The sequence below is a fragment of the Fistularia commersonii genome, chromosome 9 (genome assembly GCF_037954325.1).
Source record: "Fistularia commersonii isolate RoL2024-O1a breed Wild chromosome 9, RoL_Fcom_v1.0, whole genome shotgun sequence".
In the NCBI taxonomy this organism is placed as follows: domain Eukaryota; kingdom Metazoa; phylum Chordata; class Actinopteri; order Syngnathiformes; family Fistulariidae; genus Fistularia; species Fistularia commersonii.
The window spans coordinates 13,552,381-13,578,365 of record NC_141292.1 but is presented as its reverse complement, the minus strand read 5'-3'; the positions used below and the strand labels follow the sequence as shown (position 1 = coordinate 13,578,365).

Sequence of the window (25,985 nt, the reverse complement as noted above, 5' to 3'; positions counted from 1 at the left end):
TCATTGCTATGTAATGTTCACTACTCGTATCTATATATAAAACTACAAATAATGAGAGTGGAAGCAAAACAACGCTAGTGTGAAAGAACTTTCCACATAGTTCATGAAAACATCAGTTTTTGAAAAAGTAGAAGCACAAAGCTCCTTTGGACATTTGTTACCCCTGGACTTGATAATGGCTTTTGTATATTATTCGTAATGTGTTGCTGTAAAATAAACTAATTGACCTCCTTTGTTATTTGTCAATTATTTTTGTATTTTTAAACACATTTTATTTGAGGAACAGCACCACACTAGCTAACTGGTGACACTAGCTCCTGAAACAAGTATAAAAATTAGCATTGTACATAGATAGTTCATTAATTCATGTTCTCATGAGAAACTGTTATTCTTTTATTAGCAAGCAATTCCAAGCGTACTTCATTAAATTATGCCAAATTAGGAATAAATTAAGATTTTATTTTCAGGGACACATGTTTGACCAGCTGTCACATTCCAAGTGGGTTGGAATTGAAATTGAATCTGAAAGTTTTAATCACCTGTCCCTAGGCCCGCACGACAAAAGGAAAGTTATGATTTAAGAACTTTATACCTCAAAGATTAAATACTGTAAAAGTAACATGGAAACTATGTTCTGATGCCACTTCCAGGAATGCTAAGTGCTATATTTGGGAGCAAGGTAAGTGAAAATCTACAGTAGATTAGGAAGCTAACTAGCTATGTAGCTAAGCTAAGATTAGTCTTCGCCATTTGAGCTAATGGCTGCTTATTTGCTGCTTTGTCTCTATGGGGTAAGTACTTGAAGAGGAGTGAGGACCACTGTAATGCAATTTATTTTACTTTATTATCTATGAAAGAATTTAGTCAAGCTCAGAATAGGAAAGAAAAGAAAGTGATAAATAGGCTGCTGGTGTGACCAGTGTGAGAATATGGTGTGCTGTGAGAGTTGTGAAGACCTCTATACTGAAGAGACAAAACAACATATGCACAAACGGATGGGCCAACACAAGAGAGCCATCTTCTCAGAGAACTCGAGGTGAGACCATTGGTTGTGGGGCAAGTTTAACCTCTGGGCATATACTGAGTAAAGGTAGAGATACAAGTATATTTACTTGAAGGAAACTAGAGTATGGTAGTTTGATGTTTAACGGTGCGACTGACTGACTGACTGATGTGTAATCCAAAACCTTAGTAACAGACTACCTAAAATGAGGCAAAAAGGCCGTAAGCTCTACAAATAGTTTTGCAATTAGAAAGAAATAGTATTGGCTACTTTTAAAACTACTTTTTTCATACGGCCTTCATTGGTAAAAAATAATTGAATTCAAAACAAAGTTAATTCAGAAACTTAGATATAACACTGAAACATGTAGCCACCAAGAGTGAAAAACAAAGAGCTCAAATAATTGCCAATAAGAAAAGGCAAGTGAGTCTGAAAAAGAAATGAAGTGATTGCTGATTCTAATAAGGGTCAATTCCTTTCTCTTCTTGGATAATAACATTGTTTTTCGCAATCCGTAACATAAATTCCCAAGAGGTTTTCCTAGCCTGTCAATATAATCAGTTTTATTTTGAAAAATTGGACTATTTCTCAGTAGAACAAAACACAGTAGCAGCTTTATTAAGAAAAATTCTTTAATACTATCAGTTAAAACATGGCTGTACAAAAGCGAGACGCCCCGTCACTTGATAGTGATGTTAATGATGCTGATGTCCTCATACGGTTTGTCCGTCTTGGGGTTCACTTTGGAGTTGGAGATCCTTTGGACCACCTCCATCCCTTTGGTGCACCGTCCGAACACCGTGTGCTTGTTGTCGAGCCACGGCTGGAGGAGGGATGTAACATAATGCCATTTACAATCCCCCTTTTTGTTTAGAATTTAAGTTTTCAGAAACCTTTTCCTGTGTGTGAGTTAAAACAAGATTGTGAAAGCCCTTCCAGAACTGGTAACTTACCGTAGGCACCACTGTGATGAAGAACTGTGACCCGTTGGTACAGGCTCCACCGTTGGCCATGCTGAGTGTGTAGGGACGGTCGTGTCGCAACGTGGCATGGAACTCATCCTCAAACTCGCCCCCCCAGATGCTCTCACCCCCCATGCCTGTCCCCGTGGGGTCTCCTGTCTGAATCATGAAGCCCTGCCGACGATGAACACAGACAAGTTGGCACAAAGTCTGAACACCAGCATTTTATAGATATGTTAGTGGTTTAAAAAAGGTAGAAAAATAGATATGAGCGAAATGTCTATGGAGGTTCTCACTCATCCAGGTCATGGTTAATCCTTGTCAAAACGTTCTTGTTGTGGTGACTGGACTTTATTTTCTTCACTTGATGAATTCTAATGGCCTGTGGGGAGTTTCCAATTATACAGACACTCCCCACAGGCTATTATAACAGAAGAAGCCTCTCAAATGAGGAGTGAAACATCTTCAAATGAAGAAAATAAAGTCTAGCTGCGACAAGAAGATTATGACAAGGATAACAGATATGAGCGTTTTCCCCATTATATTTGACTTATATTATCGACATCAATCTTGTAATGTTACCCTCTTACTGTCAACATCAAATAACGTTGGGTGAAACGTTCATTTTAAATATTGAAATACCCTCAAACTTTCCAGATTATTTGATCATTAAAGAGACATGAAGTCAGAGAAATAAGACACACCTTAATGACTCGGTGGAAAATATGGTTATTGTAGTAGCCGTTCCTGCTGTGAACACAGAAGTTCTCCACAGTCTTTGGACACCTGGAACAGTTAATACATATTAATGTTAAATGATGTTCACGACAATTTAAACACATTACTGTTTGCAGATGACATTGTGATCTGTAGTGAGAGCAGGGAATAGGTTGGGGGGAAATCTAGAGGTGGAGGTATGCACTGGAAAGGAGAGGAATGAAAGTTAGTCCCAGCAAGACAGAGTATATGTGTGTGAATGAGAAGAACTCAGGTGGAACGGTGAGGCTACAGGGAGGAGAGATCAAGATGTTGGAGGATTTCAGATCCTTTGGGTCAACAGTCCAGAGCAACGGACAGTGTGAAGAGGTGGGTTCAAACAGGTTGGAATGGCTGGAGAAAAGTGTCAGGGGTACAATGCGATAGAAGACTATCAGCCAGAATCAAAGGAAAGGTGTACAGGACAGTGGTGAAACCAGTGATGCTGTATAGCCTAGAACAGTTACAATGACCAAAAGACAGGAGGTAGAGCTAGAAATCACAGAGATGAAGATGCTAAGGTTCTCTTTGGGAGTGACCAGACTGAGATGGTTCGGTCATGTACTTAGGAGGGATAATGAATGTACTGGTAGACAGATTCTGGAATTGGAGCTGCCAGGCAGGAGGTCTCGAGCAAGACCAAAGAGAAAGATTTATGGACGTAGTGAAAGAAGATATGAAGGTAGTTGGTGTGAGAGAGGAGGATACAGAGGATAAGGTTAGATGGAGAAGGTTGATTCACTGTGGCGACCCCCAAAGGGAAAAGCCGAAAGGAGAAGATGATTTAGGTCAGCTTGTAATACATACTCAGGAGGTACTGGATATTATGACACAGAAAGAAGGAAATAGGTAACATTGTAGGAAGGGTCGACGGGTGATATGGGTGTAAAGGGGGGTGGGGTGGGTTCGTGCTAGACACCCACTCGACAGGGAAGAGCTTGATGTGAACGTCCCCCATGGTGGTGTGGATGATGGCGCTGTCTGACACCCTCTTAGGCCCTTCGGCCTGTGTGGCAGCCATAACTTCCTCCTTGGATGGCTTCTCGTTGAAGATGTCTCTGTCCGACTCCGCACTCTTTGTGTCCTCGGGCTCCCTCTTTGTGAACTAAGAAGAGCGGAGAGATGTTGAAGGAGGATAATGAAGTCGAAGATGGCAAGTGATATGTGTGTCCAACCAGCTCACCATGTAGAACCGGTTCTTTTTGAAGGCGGTGCAGAAGATGGTGGGGTCTGGCTCCTGGTTCTGTAAGGCTGGGTTGTCAGATGCCTTCATCTCCACAGTGGGCGCCACCTTCATGGCCTTGGCCACGCCCTGGAACAGGCTGAGCTGCACCACCCGGATATTCTCCAGCTTTCCCAGGATGCGAACACACCTGGAGGGGAAAACAGACCAAATGTCATGTCTTATTTGACTATTTCTTTCAAGCCATGAGTTTTAAGTTAACTTAATGTTTAGAGAAATGATCTGGCTATTTTGAAAGGGTCTATCTTTTTTGGCTAATTTTCCATTTTCAGAAACATTTTAAAATATTTCAGGTATTTGTCACAATGATTTTTTTTTTTTTTTTACACCGAATTCCAAATCTTTTACGAATATATATGTTCAGTTAACATTTTGGTGTTTCAGTAGTTTTCATATGCAGGAAAGCTCACCTGTTGGTCTCCACATTGATGACCTTGATGCCCAGCATGGTACCATACAAGACAAAGTGTCCCGTCTCATCGAAGATGATGTTGGTGAGTCGGATTCCGTCCACCTTCTCTAGCTCTCGTTCCACTGCCATCCGCCTCCCGAACTCCATGTCAGGGAGCTGCTGCCGCATCTGTTGCAGCTCTGTGAACATCTGAGAGGTAACCAGAGCATTACAGACTGGAAAAAACTGTAATAATATAATCTTAATATTATATAGTCAGGTATTTTCTATTGAACTTTGGAGTTTTTTTTTCTGCCATCATCTCAAGAAACTCCTTGATTACTTTTATGAAGAGCAATCTTGTTTCCACCCACAGGACCACCATATGGTCACAAATTAAGAAATCGGTTTTCAGCTTCACAATGCACAAATTGGAATGGTTTTTCAACCGCTTCTTGTGGCTGTTAGAACTTACTGTTAAGGATTCATCAAAAACCCTCATTAACTTTCCAGTCAGGAAGCGGAAGATCCTGACTTTCCTGTCCGAGGCGATGGTGGCCATCTTCATACCATCTGTTGAGAACGCCAGGCTGGTGGGGTATGTCTTGTGTTTGGCGAATTCGTACAAGTCCGTGTCTGTTTTATATTCCCACTGAACGTGCTTGGGGAACTTGAACTCATTCGGGAGGCCCGTCCAGTATTCCAGCATCCCAGCCTTGTCAGCAGAGACAATCACTCGGAATTTTGGGTTGAGTCGGATCTGAGAGAGGGGCGACAAGTGCATCTTGTCGAACACGTGCAGGGGCTCGTTGGTCCCCCGTCCGTCATACACAAAGATCTTCCCAGACGACTTTTCTGAACAAGCGACGGTGCAAATGGCGTCACCGGGGTTGTAGATCCACTCACTCTGACCAGGATGGAATCTGCGGAGAAATAGTGGAAATGTTTCAGATTCAGACTGAAAACGCCATGTGTGTTCTTTACACTGAAACTCACCCCAACTTCAGCATGTTGATCATGTCAAAGTTGACAACGTCGAACACTTTCATGGCCTGGTCATCTCCGACAGAGCAGAGAAGGGCTCCTTCTGCGCTGACCGCGATACTCTCAATCACACCTGCAGGCAGCAGTACCAGGATGTCAACAGAACACATAGAAACAGGAGAAGAGGAGACTCAAACAGTCATTGATTTCAGCACAGATACAAAATATGGCATTTTACTCTCTCTTTCACTTTTAAATTTTTATTTGTGGCAGTTTTATAACGAAGAGATGGACATATTTTTAGATTTTTCAGATAATTCTTCTGGTACTTTTGGTACTTCTGGTATTTTTTTCTACTTTTGGAGGTTGTCAATCTCATCCAGAAATCAGCATGAATATTTCCACACAATTTACAGCCAAGCCAACCATCTCTCCTCTGGAGCTTCTACATGAAATATACCATAATGCACCATCAGTATTCAACCAAACCTACCAAGATGACTGCGAAAGTGTTTGACAAACTCTATACCGTCCTCCTCCTTTTTCTTCCAGAATTTAACGTGGCCATCCTGGCTGCCCGTGATGACGAAGTCTGTCCTGATATGGACAAAAACACACATATTGAAATGTGGTCCTCAGCCATGAATGTTGAAAAAAATATATACCGTAATTTCCGGACTATTGAGCGCAACTCAATATAAGCCGCACCAGCTAGCTGATCGCTATCTTGGGCTTCCTCCTATGCACTAAAACCGTCAAAGTCATCTTCTTCATTGTCAGAATTGAACGGCCTCAGAATTTCTCGGTCATTTCATCGGTCCGATGTGACGAGGATAAACGTTTTAGGGGCATGAAGCTCGTTTATATATATATATATAAAATAATATCAATATATTATAATAAAAGAAGAAAACTGAAGCCCTACCATTAATTAAATATTGAGTGGCAAGGGCAAACCAATTATTTGGTAGTTGTGAGGAATTGCCTCAAAATAGGCGATGAATAATTATTCAGTGTAGTTTAAAGATCTTGTGAACAGTTTGACTTACTCAGTAAAAAAGTTTTGGCTTATTTTAAGTCAATGACTCATTTAACTCATACCAAATTGTGATTATTGCATCTCTCCCAGCCTCCTCTTACCATGGAATCAATATATGTATGGGTCGGGGATCACTCACTTGGAACAGACGATCTGTGTAATAACATCTCTGTGCATGTAGCTTCGCTCATACATGGCGGCAGACGGGAGGTTGTCCAGGTAGACACGCTCGTACTGCAAAACTGGAAGAAAATTATAATTTTATTTTTATATTTTGCAACATCCATATACATAACTGTGTTAAGTTTAAGACACCCTGCACTGGAAACTGCTAACATTTCATTATGTTCTCTCATGCTTGTGCAATAATGTTAAAAACACCAACTAGTCAGCTACAATTTTTGGGTTGTGAATTTATTGGTAGAAGGATGGTGAGGTTGGGACTGCCAGGCAGGAGGTCTAGAGGAAGACCAGAGAGAGGATTTAAGGATTTAATAACAGATGACATAAAATTAGTTGGTGTGAGAGAATAGGATACAGAGAATAGGGTTAGACGGAGGCTGTTGATTTGCTGTGGCGACCACATCCAAGCAACAACTTTGCATATAGTGTTGTGTTGGTTAATTAGTGCCTCCGCAGATTATATTGAAAAAGAATTGTGCTTTCACGTTCACTATTGCTAATTCTCATGTGCCAGTAAAACATTGAGGGATCCTACTAGCCTTAGCTTTGTTAGCATTTATCATCGTTACTTTGAAGGAGCCATAGACTGGCGAAATAAAACAAACAATCGATAATACAGAAAACAACAAACCTCTTCGTTTCTTGGTCTGCGTGGCCTCGCTTGGCATAGGCCCGACCCATTCATCATCTTCTCCATCGCCATCCTGACTTTCGTCAGCTTTCCTCTTTAACTCCACATTGTTTTCAGTCGCCGCCATTTTTGCCGAACTTCCTTGTTGTCCTTTACAACTTCCGGTCGGCCCCTTGAGCCCCCAAATGATTGTATTAACGCTTTTAAAATATTTTTCTGTTTATCTCGACTCTAATTGATTTTAATATTTGACCAATCTAAACGTCTGTACTGAAAAGCCATTAGGGCAAGCATTAATAACGTTCCACGCAGACGATATTATTTACTTAACTTTTTCTTCTGAACTCGTTGTGTAGGAACTAATGTACTCAGTTGTTTTTGAGGGTAAATCATTGTAAGAACACTTGGGTGAAACCAAAGATCGCTTGTAGGGGGGACCAAATGAAATGCTCAAATGTTACACTGTCACAAACTAATTTGTAGTTTGATTATTATATATTTTAGTAAACCCAATTGTATAGTATGAAAGGCAAAGGGTTTTTTGTTCATGCAAAATAACAAATAAATGCCCCACAAGCAACGTCTTAGTATTGAACCCCCTCCGTGCTAGATAGTAAACAAATTAGTGCAACAGAAAAGTATGGGAGTTCTCACTCGTGCAGCAAGCTAGCCTAGTAATATTATATTTTGGTTCATGGTTTTGTAAGGAATATTAGAGACTGAGTGCGTAAAAATTCGCGTCTTTTCACGATAAACGCAGCCTCGATGGGAAGATGAGTAATATTTATATTCAAGAGCCGCCGACCAACGGCAAGGTGAGTGCGGTTGGTGGAAATGTAGTTTTCAAATTAATGCTATATGATTGTGGATTAAGAGCTTCCGGTCGGTTCAGCTACATTAGTTTACAAGTTGTAACTGTTATATATAAATACAAACCGCACTATGTGGCACTGAGCGTCAAAAAATCCATTACTTTACATTTGCACCTAAATAATATACAAACCCTCTGAAATTCTACATTTTGTGCAAGGTGCATACATATCCAATTAATTTAAGGGATTTCTGACTTTGACAGCGTTGTATTTGTTGTTCTTTGTTAAAAAAAAAGGCCCCAGCACGGTTTTAATGAGGAATGTGCACAAAATACAGTAATTGTCTGTCCGTTGTTGTGTTCTCAAAATTAGATGAGGATTTCCTGAGAATTGAGAGGGTATTTTAAAGACTGCCTTTGGAATGCAGATGTAGTTATAGTAAATGCTATGTATGTATCAGCTTAAGCTTCACTTTTACAAGTCATTCAGTAGGTTTGATACTATTGAGGTGTCAAACCTGACTACATGCCTTTATGATATGAATATGTATAATGATCATATTTTTCTATCGTCATAAAAGTGTGAATGTGTATATAAATATAGAGAAAAAAGGCTGGTATTGGGAAAGTTCCTCAGCTGCTGAATCAGAAACAAATTTGGGCCTTGTTTCCCCAGGTCCTGTTGAAGACCTCAGCAGGTGACATTGATATCGAGTTGTGGTCCAAGGAGGCGCCTAAAGCATGCAGGAACTTTGTGCAACTGTCCATGGAAGGTAGTTCATATGGTACCATATAATTTCACGGTTGCGATTGTCTTAAGAATTGAAGTTAAATATCAGGTAAGGAAAAAGACATTACCTTATTGTCTCTCCATGTTTCTGTCTTTGAGGTTACTACGATGGGACCATATTCCACCGGGTGGTGCCAGACTTCATCATTCAAGGTGGAGATCCCACTGGAACAGGAGAAGGCGGAGAGTCCATCTACGGCCGGGTCTTCAAGGTTCATTTTTAATCTACCAGAATTATTAAAAGCAGTGACACATTTAGTAAAAAGAAACTGGCACTGAAACACTGACCACTTACTTTCAGGACGAATTTCACTCCAGGCTGCGCTTCAATCGGAGAGGTCTGGTTGCCATGGCTAACGCCGGGCCACATGACAACGGCAGTCAGTTTTTCTTCACATTGGGTCGAGCAGACGAACTCAACAATAAACACACCATATTCGGCAAGGTAACCCCGAAAGGACCTCGGCCAAGCACGCACGTTTCGCATCTGTTGTTTGTTGTTGTTTTTTGGCACCAATGTTGACATATCAGCTGTGCATCTAGAACACTTCACCAGCAGTTACTTATTGCTCTGCCTCTCAAGCCGTTGTGCATCTTGAAAAGTAAAGATAGACTAATTTTTTTATGTTCCCTGTTTTTGTCTCATTGTATGAAGCATGATTTGAAATGATTTACACAACTTCTCCTGCAGAAGTATGCTGTTTTGTTAATTCATGCAAATACTGAGTCTCACTGTAAAATATCTGGAGAACATAATGGAACTTTGTGTTGTTTTCCCTCCAACTCTTGTTCCCTCAGGTGACCGGAGACACTGTCTACAACATGCTCCGGTTAGCGGAAGTTGCATGTGACCAGAATGAAAGACCTCTGAACCCCCACAAGATACGGACTGCAGAGGTATATATTTATTTGTGAAAATTATTATCCTGCTCCTTCAAACTCAATCCCTCTTTTTTTCAACTTTTCCAATATCATCCTCTTCCAGGTGTTACACTGTCCCTTTGATGATGTTGTGCCCCGTGAATCAAAGAAAAGCAAGAAAGAAAAAGAAAAGGCAGAAGTGAAGAAATCCCAGTCAAAAGCCACAAAGTGCGCAAGATACCCTCCTTTTTTCCTACACTTTAATTCAATAGTTCTTTGCCTCCTGCATTCCTTAAAAATGCATTCTCAGCAAAACTACATTTCCTCCTACAAACTTAAATTTCCCATACAGTTTTTACCTTATTTTGCCTACCAAGCGTTTAATATGGCAAATATAAAATAAATGTGATGCAATTATATTTACTGTCTTAACAGCCTCCGTCCCTTATATTTCAGCTTGAATCCTCATCGTAATATTCACTCATTGACATAGATTTAGCATATATTCTACAAATATAATGTTCTGTTACGGACACTCTTCAGTCTGGCTGGCTCATAATGTTTGGCTGTCATTGGTTCACGTCAGAACTGGTCTCTCGTCTGTTGGCGCTGTTCGAACCGTTTTTGCCGCTCTGCAGGAACTTCAGCCTGTTGTCCTTCGGGGAGGAAGCCGAAGAGGAAGAGGAGGTGGCAAATCAAGTCAGCCAGGTAGTCCTGTGACCACTTCTAACTTTTTTACCCAGTTCTTGTACTTTCAGAGGGACTGTGAATTAATGTTAATTTAGCCTTCCCGCTGCCCCCCCCCACACACACACACACCCCCGTTATGGCTGCTCACAGTTTCATCTGATGAGCTTCGATGTTAAATGAACTCGTCCAACAATATAATAAATAAACAGTAGACACAGTATTCACTCTGAAAATCTACTGTAATGATCATAAACACACAAGTCTTCTGTGTACATCAGTAATCAACTTCAATCAATGTGCAGGTGTAGTATTGATCTATTCCTACATCAGCATTTCATATTCCCTGTCCTTATTTCAACATCAGCAGAAATGGAGCGTTTTTGATAATGTCATATTGATGTTGTCATTTAAATGTTTCGTTTTTCATTTCTTTTTTTTATTTTTTATTTAGATAGACATTTATCATCTGGTCTTGTCTCCAGTTGCCCAAGCTTGAAACATGATGTCTGCCGTTTGTTTTTTTTCCTCAGACACTGAAGGGGAAGAGTAAAAGCAGCCACGACCTCCTGAAGAACGACCCCCTGCTGAGCTCAGTGCCTGCCATCAACAAGTATGTTCATCATTTATGCTCATATAATAAGATTTTCACATGAACTTATCTGTGTCAGTCAGAGGCTGTAAGTAGTTGTGGAGGTCAGAAAGAGCCTTTTTTTTAATCAATTCACTTCATAGTGTATGTTCTGAAAAAATTGAATTGCATAATTTTATTCTCAATGATGGTTCTGCTTTGATATTTCAGGCTTCTAGGCTTTTAGTCTGTGATTTAATTCCCATTTAAGGTTTTAAAGTGTCCTCCCATATGATTCAGCCAAGGTGTTGATTTATAATGGTAATCTAATTAATTAAGAAGTAACAATTTCGTAGATTAAAACTTTAGGTTTTTTTTTCTACACTTTGATTTACAAGCTTAGGAAATCAATTTTGAGGCAAAGAAATTGAACAAAAAAACAAAACACTAAACTGAGAAATTACCTAATTTTTCAGTCATTTCTGATTCTGCTTGTGCATGTAAAATTGGTGCATATATTTATCTTTTTTGCATATTTTTTCAAAGGGAAACTAGGAAATCTGGCAACACAGCAATGGTAAGTCGGATCAGCTGAAGAAGGATGAAGATTTGCACTCTTCGGCAAGTTTCCCCTTCAACTCTGAACATCCCATCCCTGCAGACGGATGACGAGGCTGATGGCGACGCAGAGGATGACGAAGAGCATGCGCTGGACCCCGAGGGTAGGGAGAGGATGAGGGAGCTTGTCAGTAAGAAACTGAAGAAAGAGAAGGGCGCAGAGAAGCCAACTGAGCCTGATGACGAGGAACGAGGGAAGAAGTCCAGCCGCAGGTGAGAGTTGTTTGGTTATCGGATCAGCAGGGGGCGAGACTGGGATGTCAAGCACAGCTTCAGCTGCATAAATGTGCTGTGATACAGTGTCTCATCCTGATGGGGGAGCTGTTGTTCTTTAGATAACTGACGAGGCGCAACACAGAAATCATCAATCCCCAACGGCAGAAATCTTATTTATAGTAAAAGGCATAAAGAAAATTAAAAAATTAAACAGAAACTAAACATTTTGTTCACAACCTATATTTACAGTTACAACCACTGATATTTGTTAATTGCTTTGGTTGGTCGGTTATTTTAGCCATCATTTAGTCAGCAGCAATGCAAGAGAACAAGATTGTTTGAGTTATCAAATCAGTTTCCCATAGAGTTCATTATTTATTGTATTCGTTTAAGATGAAGAGCAACAAACCATCTTCAGGTGGAAGGAAACTGAAAATTCCACTTTTTGAAATAACTTCAAAAATACCAAATTGCTGGTTATTTTTTTAATGACCATTGTTTCATTCAGAGCTGCAATAATAAATCAATCAATTATTCTGTCATCAGGTTTTTTATGTGCCAAAATATATTGACAGTCAATTAACCCAGTTGAAGTGGAACTGTAAGAATTAGATTTATTTTTTGCCGCCCATGCAAAGGAGAAGCAGCTCATTTTTTTGCTGCAGTGATCAATCAATCAGTTGCCAATTATTTATTAATCATCTGCATTTCATCAATAATTAGCTTGAACTGTATGTCTTACAAACGAGAGAAAATAATTTTTGACGTCAGTACATCAATGACTATGTGTTTCGATTATTTTTACGTTTCTTTGAAGTCAATAAGGTTAATCATTTTTGGAAATTTTTGACATTTTGACTTCGGGAGACACCGGCCAATACTGCAAGATATTCAAAAGGCCCATCAAATGAATGGATAAAACTAATAATCGATCATTTCTTGGACTGGGTGTCTTTTTTTTCACTTCCAATCGATTGAATTGAAACCCAGAGGGCAGGAATGTACAGATTTAGTTCGATTTTAAATTCTCGTTATTGGAAACAAAGACCTCTCATTTTCCTTCTTACATCCAATGTCCTTATTTTGAAAAAGAAACAGGAAAATAAAGGAACCAACTTGGGACTGTTAATCTGTAAATCTTTTTCTGAAACACATAAGATTTTAAGCACAGGTATTTTTCCTGGAGGTCATGTATTTTTGGATTCAGGTATTCCTAATCGGAGTAAATGCTACAAGCGGGTGGCAAATGAAAGGAAAAAAATGTTAAACATGCTGTAAAATCACAACAGTTATATAACACTGGGAAATGTCATTTCTGTGTCCATTTGTGGGCTTGTGTTGCTGTTGAGGGCAATCGGATCATTGCCGTCAGAGCACCAGTCCGTACACCTGCACATTTTACTGAGTGTTATATGAAACAAACCCATCATGCCGAGATATTTACAAACCAAGCGCATCGGCCTCGCTGACTGATTCAATCTCCTGATGCCCCTGAGGGGAATCCTTCCGCTGGTGATCATCATGTTTTCTCCTACGTCTAACATGTCACTCTCTCGGCCCCAAGGTCACACAGGGACATCGGTTTGTGAGCAACGTGCTTTATTTGCGTTTCTCACATGAAAGATTTCAGACGTTGGCTTCTTGCAGAAACTGTAAACCTCCACGTGCTCTTAGCAACGTCCTTGCAGCAAATACTGTGGAACACTGAGACAGCAGAATTAGAGTTGACAGGTTAGAGGAAATTCTCCAGGGGGAAAAAGAAATAAACTTTTAGTTTCTGAAATATTTTTTAGACTGACACGGGAAAAAACAACCCCCCTCCGCCCCCTAATAAAAACCCCTACTTCTTCACTAACTTCAAAAATTCATGGCGCAACCTATTTCACCCTTCAAAACACCATGAACTCACTTCAGTCTCAGGAAAAAGTAAACCAAGAATTATAAATAAAATACCAAAAAGTCAAGTCAGATTTTATTTATGTGGCGCCAAATCACAGTTGTCTGACACTTTCCATGTAGAGGTCTGGACCACACTTTAAAATGACCTACAGAAACCCAACATTCCCCCCATGAGCAAGCACTTGGCGACAGCTTTGAGGAAACAACTGCAAGAAAACTTGGATAGATCCAAGGTCCATGTGGGCAGCCTTCTGCCTTGACCAGTTGGGGTAAAATGAGAAAGAGCGAGAGAGAAAAAAATAATGGTGGACGCCAGACGAGACCGCTGCAGTTGGCCAAACCAAGCCCCTGGGGAACCTGTGAAAAGAGAGAACTCAGGGACTCGCGAGGAGATATGAGGTTACTATCATGCACTGATGAAGGGACATGAGTGCAGACAGGATAGGAAGATTGGTAGGAATGAGAGAGGTGCATCATGGGATATCCCCCAGCAGCATAAGCTTGCGGCAGCTTAACTAGGGGCTTGCCCAGCCTTATCTCCAGGCTTTATCAAAAAGAAGGTTTTAAGCCCATTCTTAAATAATGAAATCCAGATTGGATGATGGTTCCACAGAAGAAGCTCAGTAACTGAATGCTTTGGCTCCTGTTTCTGCTTTAGAAACTCCAGGGACCACAAGTAGCACTGTGTCCTGGGAGCTTAAAGTTGAAGTGAGGCGAAGGTTGTATCCAAACGAAAATACAAAAAGACATTTGCCAAAAAATAGACCAGGAAATTATCAAGAAATCAGCAAGACGTTGAGATCAAAATTATTTAAAAGCACAAAAATTACCCTTCAAAAGTACATTAACAAATCATGATCATCCATAACAGAACATTTAAAAAACAAGATGACTATAGTTAGAACCAGTGATATTATCCATCCTAATGCCAAATGCCGAATCCAATGAAAATCTGATTTATTAATCAAGTTTAAGTCAGAATTGACTGCAATATATGTCAGGAGTACAGCAGCTAGACAAAGACACAAAATACTGTCTACTGCCATCTGTTAGTCATGAAATCCTACAAAAAATTAAACTATTCCAAAAGCACCAAACTAGACTTCTAAGTTTTCAATATTCTATATTTAAGTGTTAGAATTGGGCATCACATGACCAACACCATACTTGCAGTGTCGCCACACAGCCACTAGTCCAACGTACGCCCAAGATTCAAGTGCACTGGAGGTGTCCAGGTGATGTGAGGTGACTCAGACACCGACCTTTTCCCCACTGCTAGTCCTTTCGTGTTTAAATGGAGCCCTTTATTTGCTTTTTCCTTAATTTGTCACCCTTCTGTATATTCCAGCATGTTTTAACACACACTGACACACACACACACACACACACACACACAGTCATAGCTCACTGGACCAACATCAGTGGACCTTCTGTGTGAACCAGGAATGTTGGCACTCAACGCAAATTACTTACCGAGCCGAAGACGAGGCAAACAGCACATGTGCCCAGAGCCGGCGGCGTGAGCGAAATGACGATGAGGCAAGAGGGCGATAACGCGCGAGGCAACATTTAGTATAAGAAATGACCCCAAGAGGAGAAAGCAGAGAAGGGGTGGGGGTGAGGAGGGGCTGGAGCGGTTGTTAGCGGGGGGTGATTTATTCATTCATTCATCACCCTTTGATGGCGGCTGGTTATCTCTCCATATCCTCTTAACAGGTAGCCCTCAACAACCATAATCAGCGTACCCTTCTCTCATTAGCGCTAATGGGATAAGGAGCGGGGGCGTCCGGCCCGACTGACAGCCAGCTTGACTCGGACAGCGTAGTATATTAAACACAAGTGCAGATTGTTTTGCTACAAGAACTGTAACCCAACACAGTGGTTTGTCTTGGCAGTGAATCAAAGTGTAGGCCGGTAGGTACAGTGTTAGCCCGGGACAAAGGGGGCATTGTTGCAGTGTGAGCTCTGCTCTCCCACTGTTGCTTTGCCTCGGGCTTTCAGCTGCTCTGTATGCGAGCAGGAACTCCGGCCACTATCTGGTCACCTGGGAAAAAGAGAGGGAGGACGTCAAAGCAATCCCCCTTCCCATCCCTGCCCCCCCCCCCCCCCCCGCATTCCCCCCGTGGTTCTGTCCGATCGCCTCCGTCGTTGCAGGGCTTCCGCTGCCTGATCTTTCATTTGGCACTGCTAAATGAGTCGTTAACCGTTTCCGTTACTGTATCGCTCTGCTCGGCAGATTTTCAGGCCGAGCGCCAGGCCCGTCGCTGGTCCACTGCCCCTCAGACATATGGAGGCCTAACACTGCCTTCACTCGGAATCCGGCAGATGGTAGACGTCAGACAGAAAACACTTTGTGGACGCTGCAGGAAAAAAAAACAGCCCAGTGAAATGGCAGAGAGTACAAAATATTTAAAATACTAGCTCTTAGAGTCAGCAGAGTTGGATTTGTCCTGAACTCCATATCAGTTTATTCTTGATTAAAGCTGTTTTTTTAGCTCTTTGAAGCTATTACCCTTGAGGTTGCTCTTTGCCAGCCTCACCCGACTGACTGCCCCTTCTGAAAGTCTGCAAATTTCATTGGGTTCCATACAATAGCCTGAGCCATCGCTTTTGTTAATGGCAAAGACGCCACTATGGCATTTAGAAATGCATGTTGGGTCGCGTCAAAAGATAATGAGGAACCAGAAAAAAACTGCAACGCAATTTACAACAATTACACCCGCATCATTGTTTGATCTCATTCTGTAGGACAGTGTAGTTGGTCGTCTTTGGACAGTGAGCAGGCTGCCGTCACCAGCCGTACTGTTGGAATTTTTTGCAGTTTCCCGAAAGTTTTCTGGAAGAAGGCAGTTTCTTTTGTACTGTAGGAACTTTTTTCAGTTCCTCGAACTTTTTCTGGAAGCAAGCAATTTCTTTGTGTTCGGACACTTTAGGAGCCAGGGGCTGTTTAAGCTTCTGCTCCGACGCAGGTTTTTTTTACGGTTTCATGGAAGCTCATATGACGTAAGTGCGTCAGCAAAAATACAGATTTATGGGAAAAGTCCACTCACTGGGCGGATATGATTATTGTAATAGTCGCTGAATAAGCAAACTAGACAAAAAAAGTGGAAATAAAAACAGGTCATTTCTAAATTGAATACCACCCAATGCTTCAGGGAATAGAAAAATCAATAATAATAATAGTGATAAAATTAAAGTAGTGTTTATAGTTTAATTTATTTTCTTATTCAATGTCATAATGTTTTTTGTTTTTTTTTAATTTTTTTATGAATTAATCTTTCTTACCTCCTGCACCTGGATGTTATTGAGGCAGCAGCAGGAAGTAACCCCCCCCCCCCCCACTGTCAATCTCTACTGATCAAATCATCAAATCAAGGAATTTGCCACGAAAGTATTGGTAAAGCTGACCCTTAGTTATTTATTATGGTTAGGAATTGGACTTGATTAATATGATCTAATTAATTAGAGGCTCTGTAAAGAATTAATCAAAATTAATCTAATTTTCCATTCAACGGAATATTTGACAAGAGAAAAAAGAAATTTAAGTTTGTTTGATGAATGAATCAGTATGCATCAGCTTAAACTTGATAATCTTGTTTTCCTGTCACTCTACAACAGATAAAGAAAATACATGTGTGCCTCTTGATCATGAGCAGTGTCACTTCCTTTCATTGACATCTAGCTGCTGTATTTGTTTTGAGTTGTCTTTCTGGAAGAGAAGTTCGTAATTATTATCGGCTGAATTGATCTGCAGCGCCCCTGTAGGCCTTTATCTTATACCACCGACAAGAGAATGGTCTACAGTCTATAGTGATCCATTTGGACAGTGTGTGCTACTGCAAAGCTAATATTACCGACTTGCGCGCTAGCACAAAGTTCCCATTGCCAACCTGTGTGCTTGTACGAGGCTAACATTGCCGGATTAAGTGCTAGTACAAAGCTAACGCTACTGATCTGGGTGCTGGTAACAGCAGGTAAATCTGACTCCGCAAACTCCTTCCCCAAAAAGTGCAAAGAACGGCATTTTTGTTTATTCTCCCATCTGTATGTTTCATAAATGTAAATGTCATTCATTCAGCTATCATTATGTGCCTTGTCGGTCAAGTCAATCCCACTGTGCATAGGTGTAATCTGTTCCTCCTGAGGAATTTCGTAGTACCATTAAGAGGGCTTTCGTGGTACCATTAAAGTGTGTTGATTTTCTTAACCGTGTATTTTTTCTGTAATTTAATTAATCAAAATTAATGTCTAAAATTCCAGTCCCGAATTATTATGTATTTGATTATACATTGACAAATCTGTCGGTTTGTATCCTTCATACATTGTGAGGATTTGTTTATTTATTTATTTATTAGCATTTCTCATGACTTTATAATCAACTGTTAAACAGAACCATGTTAGTTTATTACCATCTGCAGTTTACTCACGTCTCAGCTGGGGGAACATAGTTTAATGTCGACTGCGTCCTTTTTTTTCTTCTCTCTCTCTCTCTTTCTTTCTTTCCTCAAAGTGGAGGCCACAGAGACAACCTTGAAATCAGAAGTCTCCCTGAAACCAAAATATTTTCTACATCAGGTCAAAACTATCTTGCATTGCTCTCCAGCAGCCAGATGATATTCCCCTGCTGGATTCCATGATTGCAAAACGCTTGGACTTGCTGATACGCCGTAGCAAGTTGCCAAAATCGTAGTGAAACTTTACCTGAAAGGTTTGACTTAAACCATCAGATCTGTCAAAGTACTTTTTCTTTTTTTTTTTTCATCCTTTGAAAGGCCATGTCATTGCACTTGGATGTTTGTCGGGCAGCTCCCTGTCAAGCTCACAGTTTGACACTCCTGCTATGTTGCTGTTGATCAAGTCTGGTTTGGAGCGTTTGAAGTTGGCCTCTTTAGGGGTGTTTCTTTATAAGAGACAGTGCTGAATGAAGTCCCAAAAGTGGTGTATGTGGTAGTCGCCACTTTTGTTAAACCCGACGGGGCATGACTGGGGAAGCAAAATGCTTCCATATGGCTGTGGGACGCAGTGGGAGCTGCCTCTGCCAACGAGGCCTGGCTCCCTCTGCTGTCTCCGCTAATCGCTCTCGGGTTACTGCCGGCCCGACCCAATCATACAGTTGCGCTTCCTAGTATTCAGGTCGCTTTGCCAGATACTGTGTAGGATGAAGGACCCGCCATGGCACAGGTGCGTCCATTAGACCTGCGCCATCGTGAACCAAGGGGTTTGAAAGCAGCTGCAATTACAACCCTGTCAAGCCGGTTTAATTTTTCTCTTCATTTATCTTTTTTTTTGAGTGGCATTATCAATACATGTCCATAAAACAATGGATCTCCATAACGGCATTGTGTGTTTTCCCTTTGGACCCCAGAGATCTGTCTGACAATTCAGTTAGATCTGTCAAGAGCTCAAACTGAAGCATCTGCTGCTGCTTTATCAGAGAAAAAAAAAGGTATGTTGGATCGATCGCGCAGACACCAATCATTAATCTTTTCTATTTCGTGTTGCACGCCTCACATTCTCATCCCAAGATATATCCAGTTGGATGTGAATTGAATTTTTTTGGATTGGGACTGTGGTCCATACTCCAAGCCACGCTTCTTTTTCGATATCGATTTGTGTCATTATATCCCAAAAATCACTACCCCCTGCACCCCCAAATCGAACCAAGCACTTATGCTGCATTGTAGCGTGGTACTTCGATTGTCAGATGCATGGTGCAGATAATGTGTTCGAATTTTGTACAAATATCAGGTTACCCATAGATCCTTTAGAAACTCTTGTTGCTTGTAATCCACGGTGACAAAATCGTATCTGGGAATGCCCTCCCCCCGAACAGGAGTGCGTGTTTTCCAGCTCGTCCTCATATTGCAGGGACATAAATCTGAGCACACGGACTCTCAGCGGGGGGAAACACCTCCCCGCTGGGATCAAAAGGCAAGTTCCCCATGACGTCAGTAATTACATTTTAGGGTGAAGACTTGTTTTTGAGGTTGAGATAAGGTTAGGGTCAAGGCAAGTCTCCAGGAAATTTGTCAAAGTGTGAGGCTGGTTCTTCTTCTTTCAGCTTTTCCCTTCAGGGGTCGCCACAGCAAATCAACCTTCTCCATCTAACCCTATTCTCTGTATTCTGCCCTACCACGCCAACTACCTTCATATCCTCTCTCTCTACGTCCATAAATCTTTTCTTTGGTCTTCCTTGAGACCTTCTGCCTGGCAGCTCCAATTCCAGCATCCGTCTACCAATATATTCTCTATCCCTCCTCTGTACATGACCGAACCATCTCAGTCTGGCTTCTCTGACCTTCTCTCCAAAACATCTAACATGTGCTGTTCCTCTGAAAGACTCATCAGAGTGCCCACACTTTTTCACCTTTTGAGCTACTTTTCAAGTATGTACTTTTCAAGTAGCATGTACTTTTCAACTTTTCATGTGAAAATGATCTACCTCCACTAACAATGCTGAATATATATTTATTTATATATCTACTGAGTATCCTTCACACAACAAATGTTTGTGGATCTTGCATAACTGCATGAACCCTTATGGCACGCCACAAAAGGGTGCTTTTTTGGTAAATACCCTATTCTGATGACTTGAACGGAGTCAGCAGCATAATTGAAGTTAGCTGTGAGAAAAATGACTGCTGTCCTGACAGCTGGGATTTTAGTTCCTTCACCTTTCTCCTTCTCAGCTCACTTTTCCGAGGAAAGTCGGTGTAGTAGTTTTTATGAACGGTCTGAAAATGCCGCTCCAAATTTCTCTTTTTCAGTATAGCAATGGCAGACTGGCAGATGAGGCACACTCACATTGAAAGTGACATAGTAAAAAAAAAAAAGTCAACCTCCCATTCCGTATGGAAGTGATTTGTTTTAGTCTTTTTATTTGGTCCAGCTCCCCTACTCATTTTTATACCCATAAGTTTAGAAGACATGAATTGGAGGCTGACTCGTTAGCTTGCTAGAATGCGAGTTATGTCCACATGCGCAGTGACGCCTGTGTCCGAAAATATCAGATGTGACGGACCGACTGTCAATCAATTAATGCCACGCTACCTCCCCACACACCTTTGCGATCGACTGGTAGATCGCAATCGACATATTGGGCACACCTGCCATACAGCATTGCTGGTCTCACCACTGCCTTGTACACCTTTCCTTTCATTCTGACTGATAGCCTTCTATTGCATAGTACCCCTGACACTTTTCTCCACCCATTCCAACCTGCTTGAACCCGTCTCTTCACCTCTTTTCCATATTCTCTGTTGCTCTGGACTGTTGACCCAAAGGATCTGAAATCCTTCAACTTCTTGATCTCCTCCCTGTAGCCTCACCGTTCCACCTGAGTTCTTCTCATTCACACACATATACTCTGTCTTGCTGCGACTAACTTTCATTCCTCTCCTTTCCAGTGCATACTTCCACCTCTCTAGATTTTCTTCAACCTGTTCTCTGCTCATCATGGTCCAAAGAGATTCCCATCTAACCTCATCTTTGCCTGTCCATCACCACTAGAAACAAGAAGGGGCTCAAAGCAGTCCCAACTCCACCTTGAACTTCTCTGTTACCCCAATAGCACACCGCACCACTGTGTCACAGCAAGCATACATGTCCTGCTCCAGTCTAACATACTTCTCTGCCACTCTAGATTTCCTCATACAATACCAGAGTTCCTTTCTTGGCACCCTATCATATGCTTTTTTCAGGTCAACAAAAACAAAATTCAGCCCCCTCTGACCTTCTATGTACTGCTTCATTAGCATTCTCAAAGCCACTATCACACTTTGTCTCCATTCTTCAGGCATCTTCTCCCTCTCTAAGATCCTGATAAACAATCTAGTCAGAAACTCTACAGCTGCCTCTCCTAGACACTTCCACACCTCCACAGGTATATCATCAGGACCCCACTGCCTTTCCACTCTTCATCCTCTTCACCGCCTTCCTCACTTCACTTTTACTATTCTGTGCTACTTTGTTGTCTACAATAGTCACCTCCTCTACTCTTGCCTCTCTTTCATTTTCCACATTCATCAGCTCTTCAAACTACTCTGTTCCATTGTCCCATCAGTCTTCTAGCATCTGTCAGTACATTTCCCTCTCTATCCTTAATCACCTGGACCTGTTGTACATCCTTTCCATCTTTATCCCTCTGTTTCGCCAACCCATATAGATTGTTTTCTCCGTCCTTACTGTCTAACCGAGCATGCGGGTCATCGTACGCCCTTTGTTTTGCCTTTGCTACCTCTAGCTTTACCTTACATTATATCTCCCTCTACTTCTGTCTGTTCTCTTCAGTCCTCACAGTATCCCACTTCGTCTTTGCTAACTGCTTTCTCTGTATATACTCCTGCACGTCCTCATTCCACTACCAAGTGTCTTTATCTACTTTCCTTCCAGATGACACACTAAACACTCTCCTACCTGTCTCCCTGATAAAACAAGCTGTTGTTGTCTAATCTTCTGGAAGCTCTCCCTGACCCCCCAGAGCCTTTCTCAACTCCTCCCTGAAAATCATACAACACTCCTCCCTTTTCAGCTTCCACCACTCTGTCCTCTGCTCTGCCTTTGTCCTCTTGATCTTCCTTGTTACCAGAGTCATCCTACAAACCAGCATGCTATGCTGTCTGGCTTCACTCTCACCTACAACTACTTTGCAGTCACTGATCTCTTTCAGATTACCTTGTCTATACAAGATGTGGTCTACCTGCATGCTCCTACCTCTGCTTGTTACCCTGTCTTTTCTGGAAAAAAAACTGTTCACTACAGCCATTTCCATTCTTTTTGCAAACTCTACCACCATTTGTCCCTCTGCATTCCTATCCTGTATACCAGTGGTCCCCAACCCCTAGGCTGTGGACCAGTACCAGTCCGTGAATTAATTGGTACCAGGCCACACAAGATATAATCAATTATTTCCGTTGGATTTATTATCTGAGTCAGACAATCTTTGTTTAGAAAAATCTTTAATGTAAATGTAACCCACAAGCCAGCAAAAAGAGTAAAAAACCAGACGTCAGACCGAAAGTTTCTTTTCGAAGGGGAAAAGGTGGCTCCACAGTGGATTCACGTTTATTATTATAGTCGAACTACGCACCCCACCCCCCACCCCTCATTCCCGGTCCGTGGCGATAAAAAGGTTGGGGACCACTGGTGTATACCAAATCTGCCCATCACTTCTTCATCCCTTCTATTGCCTGCACCAACATGACCATTGAGTTCTGTACCAATTACCACTCTCTCATCTCTGGGGATATTCTGCATCACTTCATCCTGCTCATTCCAGAACTTCACCTTCTCCTCTAACCACACCCCACCTGCGGGGCATGGCCACTAATAACATTGAGAATCACACCTTCAATTTCCAGTTTCATACTCATAAGTCTATCTTACATTCTTTTCACCTCCAGAACGTTCCTAACAAACTCCTCCTTCAAGATAACTGCGACTCCATTTCTCCTCTTGTCAGTACCATGGTAGTACAACTTAAAGCCACCTCCTAAGCTTCTAGCCTTATTACTCAGGAAAGGTGGGATGAAGGATATTACATTAGTTATGAAAAGGACAGGAAATAAACAGCCTCAAAAGAGGTGATCTGGTCAAAATGCTCCTCAGTCATCCACCTCTGGGGAGTATTCAAATTTTTTCCAGACTCATGAATAGGACCCTTTTCCCAGTAAGACAGAGACATTGGTTTTGAATGTGGATGAATTTACAAATTTGAATGTGGATATTGCTACAAAATTACTTTACATATCAAGAATTAAAGTCAAGACAGAGTTTGTTTAATATAGTGGCAAATCAAAGTACAGTGGTCTAATGACAGATTCCATGTTGTGCAGGTCCGGACAACACTCTTTAAAATGATTTACAGAAACCCAACATATCCCCCATTACCAACCACTCCGCAACAGCAGCGAGGAAACATTGCCAGAAATCTTGGACAGATCCGAGGTCCATGCCATGGTGGCGGCCTTCTGCCTTGACCAGTTGAGAGATAGAAGCAAGATCTGGTGTCATAAATGTGATAGACAGAGCTGGGTATTAGGAGCGGGGTGGGACAGGAACAAATGATTTCTTACCAATAACACCAGTAGCGCTGACATTTATATGGTAATAGCTGACACAAGACAGTAATAGCTGTATTATCTTTAAATAACAACAGTGGACGCCCAGTAGGACCACTGCAGTAGATCAAGCCCTGCCCCCTGGGAACCTGGGAAACAAGAGTGCCCAAGGACTCTTGAGAAGATATAAGGTTACTATCGTGCATTACTGAAGGGATATGAGTGCAGACAGGAGAGGAAGAGCGGGAGGAATGAGTAAACGGTTCCTTCAAGAGCCAACAGGAATCAACCAAGATACTCTTTAAAACTTCCCAAAGAGCTGAACTTGAAAAATGACTCTCTGCGTTCATGTGTCTTTCCCTCTGACTGGATCTCCAGTTGGTGCATCTCTTTAAGACATCGCTCCCTGAACCTAATGTATAATGCGACACGCACTTAAAAATGACACAGGACATTAATTACCGGTAATTACAGTATGAATGTGTTGCACCTGCCTCTCGTCGCACAGTCACAGCCCGGCGCTTCTCGGAAAAAGGTCACCGAGATCGTGGAAGCATTCAGTGCACACAAAAGACAAAAAAAGAAAAAGAGAAGAAAAAAAAAAAAACTACTTGAGATAATCCAGTTGTTGGCAGCAGGATTGTGTATGTTTTGGAGCTGGCAGGTTTACACAACGCTGGCCCAGCATTGTGTATGTGTGTGTCTGTGTGTCTGTCTGTCTGCCCCGTGTGGCAGCGACTCTCTGGAAGCACTTTGACTACGAAATGTCCAGGACGCTGCGAAGAATCAGCAGAACTCCTTGGACCAAACTCAATTTCATCCTTTTGACATTAAGCACATGTCTTTCACTGTGTGTGTGTGTGTGTGTGTGTGTGTGTGTGTGTGTGTGTGTGTGTGTGTGTGTGTGTGTGTGTGTGTGTGTGTGTGTGTGTTTGTTATGTTTTTTTTGTTGTTTTTTTTTCACAGAAATGTAAAAGTGGGCGAAGAGTTTTCAAGGTCTAACAAACTTCAGACAAGGCTCAGAATAAAGCAGCCCTGCGCAAGAATGCAAAAGGCACCCGGGCACAGAATTAGCAAGAACTTACCAGAAAATGAGGAAGAAATTGTCCCCCAAAGCAGCCCATAATTATCTGAAAAGGAGCAAGGAGGCACCTGAAACTAACCGAGATTGACGCTGGCAAATAAGCCTCGAGATAAGTAAGCGCTTACCTGAAAGATAGCACAAAGTGAAAAGAAATCCTGTGTACAACCAGCTTTACGTTACCAAGAAACAATCCAGGAATCTGGGGGCCCTTGGCCAAACATTACAAATTAGTGAGAAGATTGAAAAATGAGCCAGAAATGGAAGTAGTTGAAATTTCCTGGAAAAAAAAAAGAATTTGTAAAAATTGGCAACACAACTGCAGCTCATTGGGCAGAGTTGATGTCCCGCCATTCAGGAAGTTAGCGATGCTGAAGTGCCCTTGGACAAAGACGCTGATTGCATTTGCTCTGGATTATCTGGTTAGCGCCTTGCAAGTGTGGATGGGCGAATGTAATCCAGTGTAAGTACTCATTTATGCTCACGTTATGCAGGTAAATAGGTATGGCCATCGTCAGGCATCACTGCCCACATACGTCTCATGGTTACTTTACGTTGCCAGCGTTGTTAAACAATACAAACACCAGAGTTCTGAGTGAACTTCCGGTAGAGTAACGTCAGTAGTCCGTGATGTGGCCATTAGATACTTTCTTGTTGTCTTCTCGCTGGTGGGTGCTTGTGCTTGGTTGGTAGATTTGGTGTCCCTCCAATCAGAAGGTCAGAAGGTCTTCAATTCCAGACTCCTCCTGTCTACATGTTGACGTATCCTTGATGCTCCCGGTGGAATGATTAGCATAGCAACTCTGCCCTCATCAATGCTTGAATAAGTGACTGAAACTGCAAGGTGTGAATGCTCTCTATAAGTTAGGACTGTTTATTTGTTGCTCTTTATCCCCCTTAGCTAGTTGCACTCAAGCGTTCTGCGCAACACTGCCCATCAAGAACTTCCGGTGGTCCTGCTCCATTTACTGTTTGGCTACGCGTCAGCGAGTTCCCTGAAAATATACAGGAGCAGAAAGAAACACAGAAAACAGATAGAGGGCTCTGTCTGTATGCCTGTTTAGCATTTAGCATAAATGATCCTTACAGCACTTTGAAACTGCGAGGTGACGAAAGCGCCGTATAAGCAGAGATCATTTACTGTTTACCTTAATGTTGACTTAAAGAATAAATTGACCTGACAACAATCAAGGATCAGGCT

General features: G+C 41.7%; 2 protein-coding genes across 3 annotated transcripts in view; one reads left to right on the top strand and one right to left on the bottom strand.

Annotated features, from left to right (window-relative positions):
* Positions 1 to 1,648: 1,648 nt before the first annotated feature.
* ppwd1 (peptidylprolyl isomerase domain and WD repeat containing 1) lies at positions 1,649 to 7,492 on the bottom strand. Of its 2 annotated transcripts, none has more exons than XM_086153103.1 (11): positions 7,193 to 7,492; positions 6,518 to 6,620; positions 5,869 to 5,936; positions 5,352 to 5,472; positions 4,831 to 5,278; positions 4,375 to 4,565; positions 3,905 to 4,094; positions 3,645 to 3,826; positions 2,670 to 2,751; positions 1,957 to 2,139; positions 1,649 to 1,826 (listed from the first exon to the last, which is right to left on the bottom strand). In XM_086153103.1, the coding sequence occupies exons 1-11, from the start codon at positions 7,317 to 7,319 to the stop codon at positions 1,683 to 1,685; spliced, it is 1,839 nt and encodes a 612-aa protein (XP_086009229.1). In that variant the 5' UTR covers positions 7,320 to 7,492; the 3' UTR covers positions 1,649 to 1,682. The 2 variants fall into 2 exon arrangements, with proteins under 2 accessions (XP_086009229.1, XP_086009228.1); XM_086153102.1 differs by having other exon boundaries at positions 5,833 to 5,936; positions 7,193 to 7,490.
* Positions 7,493 to 7,795: 303 nt separating this feature from the next.
* cwc27 (CWC27 spliceosome associated cyclophilin) overlaps positions 7,796 to 25,985 on the top strand; it is a 37,572-nt gene continuing 19,382 nt past the window's right edge. The window contains exons 1-10 of the mRNA XM_086152606.1: positions 7,796 to 8,007; positions 8,680 to 8,776; positions 8,893 to 9,005; positions 9,095 to 9,238; positions 9,592 to 9,690; positions 9,779 to 9,882; positions 10,293 to 10,362; positions 10,875 to 10,954; positions 11,459 to 11,489; positions 11,574 to 11,743. Coding sequence (XP_086008732.1) covers positions 7,966 to 8,007; positions 8,680 to 8,776; positions 8,893 to 9,005; positions 9,095 to 9,238; positions 9,592 to 9,690; positions 9,779 to 9,882; positions 10,293 to 10,362; positions 10,875 to 10,954; positions 11,459 to 11,489; positions 11,574 to 11,743 — 950 coding nt within the window. The 5' untranslated portion in view covers positions 7,796 to 7,965. The remainder of the gene's footprint in view (positions 8,008 to 8,679; positions 8,777 to 8,892; positions 9,006 to 9,094; positions 9,239 to 9,591; positions 9,691 to 9,778; positions 9,883 to 10,292; positions 10,363 to 10,874; positions 10,955 to 11,458; positions 11,490 to 11,573; positions 11,744 to 25,985) is intronic.